This window comes from Natator depressus, chromosome 25 (genome assembly GCF_965152275.1).
Source record: "Natator depressus isolate rNatDep1 chromosome 25, rNatDep2.hap1, whole genome shotgun sequence".
NCBI lineage: Eukaryota > Metazoa > Chordata > Testudines > Cheloniidae > Natator > Natator depressus.
Window position 1 is genome coordinate 4,126,981 of NC_134258.1, and position 10,615 is coordinate 4,137,595.

Here is a 10,615-nt window from a genome sequence, read left to right on the forward strand (position 1 = left end):
GATTTCACCTTTCCACACGTCCACACACACCTTGCCCAAAGCCGCACTGCCCCCCACACAGGTGCTGTGTTTCCTTTTGACCATCTACTTCCTCCCTCAGCTCCTACCCCTTGGGTGACGCTGGGCAACACCCCTCTCCTCTGGGAGTTTTAAATACCCATACAGGGCTCTCCTGGTCAGCGTTTGCACACAGTTAGTTCCCTGGATCTTCCCCAGAAGCGGAGCTGGGTGGACCCAGAACCCAGGATCCAGGCACCTCCAGACTTACACCTGAATGCAGATTCTGGCCCTGAACTTCACTCAGCCCTTGTGGACCCTTCACGGTTTGCACTGCTCGTCTCTGAAACCCTGCAAGCGCCTCCTCAGCTCTGCAGCACCAAACGTCGGACCAAGACCTGAGACGAGCATCCAGGAGACGTGACCAAACCCATCAGCAGAAGAGGAAAGCGCAGCTGATATGGGATTCCCTGATGCTGGGGTAAGCCCAGAGAAAAAGCCTGTCCCAGGCCAAGAACTGGGAATAACAACGAGGGAGCGAACACCAGAGGCCCAATTCTCCTGCCCTGTGTGTGGTCATTTACTCCAGCGTGGCACGTGTTTCACACTCACCAGGCACTGGTCGCTGACTGCACAAGGGCCAGAGGTGGGAGCTGAAGCTGCTGTGGGCTCGACGCAGGAACCCCTGGTGGATTCTCTGGCCTGTGCTGTGAAGGAGTCAAACTAGATGATCACAGTGGTCCCCTCTGGCCTTGAACTATAGGAATCTTCCCCAGGAGCATTTTTCTTTTTGGGGGGGCAGGGGGAACCGTGATTTAGTGCTTCTGACGGATTTCAAAGGGGAAATATTTGCTCCTCAGAAGTAGCTTTAGGAACTCAAGATAAGAGTTCATAGAATCATAGAGCTGGAAGGGACCTCGAGAGGTCATCCAGTCCCCTGAACTCATGGCAGGACTAAGTATTATCCAGAGTTACCCCTGGCTGGGGCAGTCCTACCTTGTCTGCAAACCAGGGGGTGGATGGACTCAACCAGAAATAAGAAATAATAATTAATTGGCAGGTCACATGCTTTCTTGCTTCTGTAGGCCGAGCTTATTGCACACACTAGGGGCTCCTGGCATTAATAGTAATTAATTGCACTCATAATAAATTGCTCATCTAAAGCACCTTCCAGCTGAGGATCTCAAAGCACTTTGCAGTTATGAATTTAGCCTCAGAGCTCCCCCCCCACACCCTCCGTGGAGGTAGATGACTATCACTGTCCCCATTTTACAGATGGATAAACCAAGGCACAGAGGGGGGAGAAGTGTTTTGCCCGAGGTCACACCCCAGGAGCCAGTGGCAGAGCCAAGAGCGCAGTGCGCTAACCGCTAGCTCACGCTGCTGTCCCTTCCCTCCCTGCGAGGGGATAGCAGTGAATCTGGGTTTCGGTGGAGGGAAGCCCCTAGTCAGGGAGAGACAGCTGGACAGTGTGCAATCGCGTCATCGTGCTTCTGGATCGGAATCAAGCCCAGCATTGCAGAGCCCTGGCCAGCGCTGCACTCGGTGGAGGTGCCTTGCCAGGGCTATTTTAGTGCTGCTGGGTTGATCTCGGAGGCTCTGAGACTCTTTAAACAGCAACACCAGCCTGGGACAAGCTCTGGCAGGGAAGGAATGATCCTAGAGCTGTTGCTCGTCCGTCCGTCCGTCCCTCCCCCCACCCCCCCCCGGACTCTGCTGGCCCACGAGCAAGGGCAGAGGGCACTGTCTGCGGGGAGCCCTGCAAAGCCAAACCTGGGGCGGGTCCACAATGCCGGGAGGGCAGGGGGCAGGTGGGGGTTTGGCCAATTCTGGCAGCTCCCCGAGCCAAGCAAGGCTCTCTGCTGGACATGAGTGGGAGCTTCTACTCCTGGCTTGTCTCAGTCCCGTGCCAAAGCAGGAGAGACCCACTCGATGGGCACAATTGTTATCCTTGGTGCACTGGGCTAGATTCACAGTGGTGACTGACAGGCAGCAGGCCCACTACCAGCCCCCCAAGACATCTGGTCCCCAGCAAGTGCTAACCTAGGAGGAGCTGTATAGGGAGCGAGGCATGTGCATGGGGATAGGAAGGAAGGAGAGAAGGAAAGAGCTGGGTTAAAGATCTTTAAGGTTACAAAGTCAGAACTGAGGAAACACCACAGTTAATGTCACTCATGCAGCCTTAATTCTGCAGCCTCTCGCATGTGTGTTTAACGACATGATCACACATCGTCTTGGCTCTATAGCCGTCTTTGAATCTAGGCCCTTCTGTTTCCAGCCACAGGCCTGTCCCACGGCAGCTCTAGAGAGGGACAGGACACACATTTTGCCAGCAGGCTACACAGTTAGTGTCTGTGGTGGGGTATCAGGCTTCCTGGGTTCCCTTCCTGGAGCGGTGAGCATAGCATGGGCTAGTGGTTAGAGCAATGATTGCAGTCAGCAAAGTCAAGCACACAGATTTGGCACCTTCCCTCCCAAAGACAGCATGGCTGAGTCGCTGAGATGCAGGTTTGGCATCTGAGACCCTTGGGTTCTATTTCCAGACGTGGCCTTGTGCAAACTCAGTTACCTTATTTGCAAAATGTGGGGAGAACGACCGTCGCCTGGCTCCTGGGGCAGGAACCTGAGGCCTGTCTCAGGCACACGGGTTGTGAACTGCCCAGAAATACTAACACCAGTAAAACAGGTGAGACCAAAACCCAGGGGCGTCTCTCCCCCTTTCTCCATGAGACACAGGCAGGTGTAACACGGCTGCAACATGCATGACACCTGGCAAGTCTGGCTCAGGGGGTTAAGTCAGGGGAGGTTAGCCTGATCCTGGGCACTGCCTCCTGGGTGGTCAGCGAAGCCTCCTGTCCCCATTGCTTGTCCATCTCCCCTTGGGTGCAGATCTGTGGACCCTTACCCACACCCAGTGGAGGGGGCAGCATGTGACCCTGATGTGGGGGTTGCAGGAAGGGGAAGCAAGAATCAGGTTAAAGCCATAGGTAAGTCCAGCCCCAGAGGGACTGACTGGCAGACTGAATGAGAGGCGAGTGGGGTGTCTTGCTATTCTCCTGCCCCACTGACATCACACTCCTTCTGGGGGGCAGCTGGGGAGCTGAGGGGCTGGGACCCCAGAGCAGACCGAGCCTTTGGTCCCTGCCCTTTCTCCTCCCCTCTTTTGAGTGTAGCCCCCAGTCCTAGAATAGACCCTTGCAATCACTAAGGAGCAGAGGGAGGAGAGATTCATTTAGCTGGAGCAGGGAAAGGGTTACTCAGATGCAAAGGGAAGGCTGGCTGCTCAATAATTAAATAAATATCAAGAATCAATATGGACAGAGCAAGCGATCCAGCCTCCCCCTCCAACATGGCCCTGCCTCTGCCGAGTTTTGGTGGAATATGCAAAGAAACTTTAAAGTGAATATTTTAGCCACAAAAAGAAACTATGCAAACAGAGCCCACAACAGTAACACACAACACAACCAGGGAATATTCTCTCCTGTCAAATAACACACACAACACCAACTGTGAGCAGAACCTAAAAGAACACCCGCATACCATCTTGCAGCCTGTGTTTTACAAACTAGCACACACACAACACAGGGCCAACGTGCTGTGATCTAAAGTGATACTCGTAGTCAATATGTTATAACCCAATGTAACACAAACCCACACAATAGTCCCAGGGATCCCCTAAAACAGCACACAGAGTGGGAATATTTTATGAACCAGAGTAACACAACGCACAACACAGGTAGTGATCCTTGCCACCCCCTTTAAAATAACAGGCACATAAAATACACAACACCCAGAGACTATTTATTTTATCCCCTAAAGTAACACAACCACCCACAATGAATAGGTTATCATTTAAAGCAACACATACATAATCAATATTTTAATAACACAAACACAATATACAGTAAGAAAATATGATCCCTCAAAATATCACACACAACACAGGCCGTGAATATTTGTGACCACCTCTACAATACACACTAGCCACAGTGCAACAGATTATCCCCTAAAATACACACACACACACACACACACACACAGAGAGAGACAAAAAAGAGCCCATGTGATTCCAACTTCTTACAAAGTTAGATCATTTCGAAGAAAAACTGCCCCCCTCATGCCAGAAAGGCGCTTCCCCTCAAGCCCAGCCCTGGGGACATGTGCCGTTCTGTGCAGAGGAAAGTTTCACGTGTATTACTGGGGGGGCGGGGGGGGGGGGCTGAAAGCAATTAGTTCTATACCGATGATTTCCCCTCTAAATGCCCAGGAAGGCAGGAATGCCCCGAGGCGAGCCGGCTGCGAGCTGCCAGTCGCTCTTTTTAATTACACACGAAATGCCCCCCCCCATTTCCCCCTCTCTTCCTAAATGCCCCCCCAACCTTGCAGTCTCCCTGCACCCATCCACCTCCCTCCGCATTACAAAAAAACCCCCACACCCGCAACCCTGCGAACAACACAGCCCCAGTGAAAGTGAAGCGGGGCGGGGGGGGGAGAATCACTAGACAGAAAAAACAACCACCACCCTAATGAAAACAACCGGCAAGAACCGAGCTTCATCCCTTCTGCAGCGAGCCCAGCTCCTACACACACGCCAGAAATCCCGCCCTTTTTTCTTTAACTGTAAAACTATTTTGCACTAATGGTGGCAGAGAAATTACTCCACCGAAAAGCCCCCGATCTCAGCAGAGGAAGCAAATCTCCCTCCGTCCGCATCCCAGTTACTAATAAAAGACAGCCAGCAGGGGAGCAGGGGCTTGAAGGGCAGCAGCCAGAGGGGATTTGGGGCGGGGGGGGAGAGAAACGGGGGGGCTGTTACCTGAGTTAAGCACAGAGGAGACGAATACATCCCGAGCTGATCTGGGAAACTGACTAATTGCAGAAGAGAGACCCAAGGCGCAAAAGTTACTGAGTCATTTCGAAGGCTGAAGCAGGTTCCCCCCCTCTCCTTCTCCGGAATCTCTCTCTTCTCTGGAGACGGATCGCAGGCGGGGGGGGGAGTGTTGGGGGGGGGACCCAAAATAAAGAGAGCGCGAAAGATCCAACTTTAACAGGAAAAAAAATCAACCCGAAATTTAAGAGAAAAAATAATCATCCTCACGGGGGGGAGGGGGGTAGATCTCCAGCCCCCCCCACAAGATCCCCCCCCCCAAAACAAAAGTGATGGGGACGGAGCGGGAGCGGTCGAGGAAGTTACAGAGAAATTCGCTCCATTTGAGACACGGGCACAAGAGAGAGGAAAGAAAGAATGAGAAAACGAAAAAAAAAAGGGAGCGAGGAATGAAGTGACGTTATGAAAAAGCCCATCCCAAAATATTACATCCCATTTAAAGATGCAGGATCCCCCTTTCGGCCGAGCTCGCTGCGCCGCTGCAGGGCAGGGCTGCCCTGGGGGTTGGTTGTGCACGGAGCTGGGGGGCGGGGGGGGCAGCGCAGCGAGATGTAGGGGGGCCGCCTCGGTTCCGGGGGGCGGGGGCACACGGCGGCGGGGAGGTGCCAGGGCTGGCGGAGCGTTTGGACGGAGCCGGTAGGATCAAAGCGGCCGGTTCACATTCGTCTGCTGGGCAAGCGCCAAAGGAGGCGCTGAGGATTCAAGCCCCCGTGGCGGGAGGCTCTGGGGAACTCACTGCGCGATGGGGTAGGGGCCTGGGTCTGTTACACACACACCGCCCGCTTCCCCCTCAAGTTTCACCCCTTGCTGCCAACGCATTGTCCGCGCTACAGCGGGGAGATAGAGACCTGCACGCGCGAACGGCCCCCAGGCCGACACACACACACACACAGGAAGCCCCCCCCGGGGTTACTGCTCCGGATGGGGGGGGGGTTAGTGCCCCTGGGAAAAGAGCTGGCGGAAGGGCATCGTCCGAGTTTTTGTGCCCCCCCCCCCGATATTATGTCGGGGGGAATCTTCTGTTGACATCTGGACTCAGGGCATGTAGACAAAACAACAACAACCGCCCAGGAGCGACTACCAGCCCCTGCACCTCACTCGCCTTCTTCCCAGCCCGCAGCCGCTGCCGGGGGAAATCGACAAGGCCAGAAGCGACCCCGACCACGCAAGCGGCCGCCCGAGCCCACCACGGGCGCCCTTGGCAAAGAAGCTGCTTTGGGAGCAAAATCCGGATCTTTTGCCTCGGTCCCCAGCGCAACAGGCCGAAGCGGCCCGTGGAAACGTTATTAACAAATCAGTAGCAAACCGTGACTCTACTAGCGCTGTTACTAGCCCCCCCAGGACCCCGACTTTCTGCCCGGCCCCCCTCGGTCCCACACTGCGAGCCTGGCATTCGCACATCAAACCCCGCTCACTCTGCAAGCTGGGCGCTTTAGTTTATTTACTTCGTTTTCTCTTTTTGCTGCAGTCAGACGAGTTAACTTCTCCTCGGGTCGTTCGGTTTTCGAGGGGGCCATTGTAACGTTAAGCGACAGGTGAACATTAGAGGACACCTCTGTCAGGTTCATAGATTCCTTTAGTCCAGCAGCAGCTCAGAGTTTGCAACGCCGGGGGGGGGGGGAGTTGATCAGTTCAAAATTAGTAACATCATTTCGCCTCCTTCCTCAAAACAAACAGCACAAAAAGAAAACACCAAACCCAGCACAGCAGCAAACTCCAAACCACAAATTCTCGCTGCACAAAGCGGCGAAAACAACCAAACATTTCTCGAGGCTTTAATAAAACTAATTAGAGAGAGAGAGAGAGAGGACACGTATCGAAAAAAACAAAGGGAATCCCTGCTTCATAATTCTGAAAGTGAGACCTGAGCCCTTCTCTGCCATGGCTAAATGTCAGACTCTCGAGGTTTGCGATTTTTTATTGACTATCCCTCTACTTCTTTTTCAATTGCGTTGGTCTTAGCCGTGACCTTAAACAAAAAAAGAACACGGGAAAAGTCCTCTCTGGGTAGGAAATTTTACAGGATTTGGAGGCGAATATTAAAACGAAGGGTTTTGCCTAAAGAACTCGTTTGGATTCGAATTGTGTGCATGTGTCTATTCTGTGTGTGGTATTAAACACTGATGGCTTTATAGCTACAGCGGTCTCTCGATATAAGACCAAATGTAGCAGCATCTACGTATAATTATAGGACAAAATATATTCACATGGCTTTCCACCTTATTTTGCTAGTAGCTTATCCACCTAATTAATCCATAGCATCTATAGGGCCAATTATAAACCCTTATTTTTACCCTTACACTTTTGCTTTTCCAAATTCCACAGTGCTTTGCTCTGCAAAACAAATCCAGAAATCACCCCCCCCCCCCAAGTATTTTCTGCAGAAGGAAGCATTCCGCGCGTTTGATTTTCTGCGTCTTGCAACGTATTGCAGGCGGGAAGGGTTCGGCAGAGATTCCCAAATGCACTCGATCCTGCGAAGTTTGTAAGCAGGAGAGTCCCGAAGCTGCTAAGCGCTGCGGGGAGAGAGGAGGCGGGCGAGGGTTCCCTCACTTCTCCCTCGGCAGCGCAGTTTGGAAGGGATTCAAGGCCTAGAGCTGATAGGAGCGATCGAAGAGGAGGCCTAGGGTAAGATGTTCTGTGTTAAACACCTACCCACTGCGGCAGGCAGCCCGCTCTGCATACGCCATCCCGATGGCTTTCCCCTCTGTGCGTGGACAAACCACCTTCTCTTTTGCTTCTAAGGTCAAAGGGATTTTCGTTTTGGGCCAAGTTTTTGGAAGCATCGTTAGAAGAAACCTGTGTTTATTCCAGGCCATTCCCTTTTATCGCGGGCGCAGAGCCGCTCTGAGATTTTCTCCCCCTGCCCCCGTCAAAAGGTTGCATTAAAAAAGAAAACTTTGGTGTCGGAGTGGAACAAATCTGTCTTTATAACATTTTTCGAAAGCCCCTATTTGGGGAGTGTTTATTTCTCAGCAACGATCAGAGCACAACAGAAAGGCCCCGAAAGCAGATTTGCTCGGAGAACAGGGTGTTGGGTTTTTTTAAACACAAATCTCTATACTGAAGAAATAAAACAGCCCCCAAACCTGGAGGCTATTTTTGGAAAGAGAACTGAGATTCGCTTTTAGTTTCTTTGGTGCTGTGGCGGCAGGTGAAGGCTGCAACGTGTCTCCGCTTCGAAACACCACGTTTGGGAGCCCTGATCACCAAGGGGGGCTGGATCCCCGGGGGCACGGGGCCTGTCTCCCTCCCCCCAGCAGCCAGCGAACCCTGAACTTTGCTGGCGCTGCCAGGCCCGGGCTACCAGCGGGTTAGAGGAGCTGCTACTCCCGCAGCTGGCATGCAGGCTGGGGGCGGGGGAGAGACGGGTGTGCATTGCACGGGGCGGGGGGGGGGCGCTCCGTTCCCCCGCGGGCCCTGCCGGGCCGAGCCGGGCCAGCTCAGGCAGGTGGGCATGAAAACACAGCGGGGGGAAGGGCAGCAGCGCCGGCTGCGCAGCCGGGGCTTGATCGCGCCTCTGCTGGGCGTCACTGCCAAGTTCAAGTCGGTGCGGCTTGCAGTCCTCTCCGCCCCTTTCGGAGCGGCCATTTTCCGCTACATCCAGCTCGGCGCCCGCTGAGCAGCCCTGGGCTGCGGAGAGCACCCCCCCACACACACCCCGCCGTGCCCTGCCTCCAGCCACCCCCCCCCCAGCCTCTTCCCCAGCACCTCGGGGGAGGGGGCGGGGAGGAGTGGCAAAGAAACTTCCCCAGCAATAACCATCTCCCTTCCCCCTGCCTCCCCCCCCCGCCCGACGGCACAGCACGACACTGCCTCGCAGGCAGCTCCTGGTCACTTCTGCATCCATTCCAGCTGCGTCCCCAGCCTGCACCATCGCTGGGCAGCCCCCCCCGCCCCCATTCCGCGCCCCCCCAAACACAGACCCATGCAGGACGCATCTCACCCCCTCTGCCCTCCCAGCCCTCCACGCATCCGTTGTGCCATTTGGGGGTAACCCAGCCCCCCCCCAAACATACCCCCCACCCGCAAACTTTTGCTGTTTGATCCATCCACCAAAGAGGGGAGGGGGGAAAGTATAAGAGAAAAGGAAACTGACGGGGAACCTACCATAGCCAAGTGAAATTAACGAGGCTCCAGACCAAGTTGCCGCAAAAGGAAAAGGGGGGGGTGCGAATTGTGTTTTCCACCCACAAAAAAGAGGGGGGGGAGGGAAAAAAATCACAAGTGTCCTCAGAGTTGGCTCATCTCTCCGGCTCCTTCTTGCTCCGGGTGCCCATGTCAGTGCCCCCACCGTGGCTGGTGTGTATTGTTATTGTGTGTGTGTGTGTTTGGGCTGGGCTGGGGGGGGAGCGCACACCCCGGCATCAGATCGACTCCAGCCTCTCGCTCCTCGGCGCGGCGCGGCGGGCGGGCCGCTCGAGGCGGCGCCGGGCGCTGCGCGACCCCAGGGAAGGGCAGCGGCGACGGGACGGGCGGGGCGCCGCCGCCGCCGCTCTCCAGGCTCTCCCGGGGCTCGGGCGGCGCGGCCGGCGCGGTCTCCGCTCCGCGCTGCGCCGGGGGCGGCGGGTGCTACTGGGAGGCCATCGCCCGCTCCGCCTCGGCACCTAGGCGCACACACGCGCCCATCGCTCCCTCCCCCCCGGCACCGGCTCCGGCCAGGCACCGCTCCGGATTGCAGCCGTCCCCCCTTCCCCATCGCACCCCTCCCCTCTCCTCCCCCCGCCGCGCTGCAGCCTCCTCCCCTGCCTCCTCCCCCCTCGCCAGGACGCCGGGCCGAGCCGCACGGGGGGGATCCCTCGCCTGGTGGGGGGCGGGGGCTTCTTGTCCGCCCCCCAGCGCCAGGGGGGCGAGCCGAGGCGTCCGCTGAGCCGGCGCGGGATGCCCGCGAGGGTAGGGGGGCGGCGGCGGAGCAGGGGCCGTGCCCGCATCCGAGCAGGAGCCCGCAGGCTAGACCGGGGGGGGGGGTGAGTGTGCGTGTGTGAGCCGCCGTGTCACAGCCCCGTGCATCCCCTGCCGGACGCACACACACACCTGAGCGTGCCCAGCGGGAGAGACACACTGGCTCTGGGCTTGCACGGCCACTGCAGGGTGGGTGGCAAGGGGCAGTTACGTGGGGGGGGGGCTGGACTCCCCTCACCCCCCCATCCCCCCCGGCTGCAGAGGTGACACTCAGCCCAGCTGGAGAGTTCTGCATAACGGAGTGACCCCCCCTCCATCAGAGCTCCCAGGACACCCCTCCCCCTTTCCTCAGCCCTCCCCATCACTCCTTCTCTTAAAGCTGCACACCCATTTTAAAAACGGAGAGGCCGCTGCACTAGATCCGAGTTCCCTAGCAGAGCAGACACCCCCCCCCCCCCCCAAAGTTACAGCGCTGGTGTGTGTCTGAAAATACAGCGTCAAACATTAACCGCCGCCTCCATTAACTCCAGCAGAGCCCTGGCAGGCACCAGCGGGCAAATGGTTGAATTTGAAACGTGCCTTCGAACTTTTGAGTGGCTGGGAGGGTGAAGAATGAAAGCAGCGAGCCAGGCTAGGGAGTGGAGAAATGACTGCATGGGGCACCCACCTCCTGGGCTGTCCAGGGCCTGCCTTCACCTGGGCCGGTGGGTACTCAGCACCTCTGCAAAACAGGCCCCATGGGAAGTGGTGTGACTGCAAAGAGACGGGAGTGTGGGCCGCATTCTTGATTCCCACCTGCCTCTGCCGAATTCAGAGTGGGGCTATAGA

General features: G+C 56.2%; 1 protein-coding gene across 4 annotated transcripts in view; it reads right to left on the reverse strand.

Moving 5' to 3' along the window:
- The window catches only part of NFIC (nuclear factor I C), a 155,456-nt gene extending 146,225 nt beyond the window's left edge, over positions 1 to 9,231 (reverse strand). For 3 of the 4 annotated variants that reach the window (XM_074939480.1, XM_074939479.1, XM_074939477.1), the window contains exon 1: positions 4,814 to 4,943. In XM_074939480.1, coding sequence (XP_074795581.1) covers positions 4,814 to 4,843 — 30 coding nt within the window. In that variant the 5' untranslated portion in view covers positions 4,844 to 4,943. Of the gene's footprint in view, positions 1 to 4,813; positions 4,944 to 8,995 lie in introns of those variants that run through there. The other variant, XM_074939478.1, reaches the window with a different exon arrangement.
- Positions 9,232 to 10,615: the final 1,384 nt, after the last annotated feature.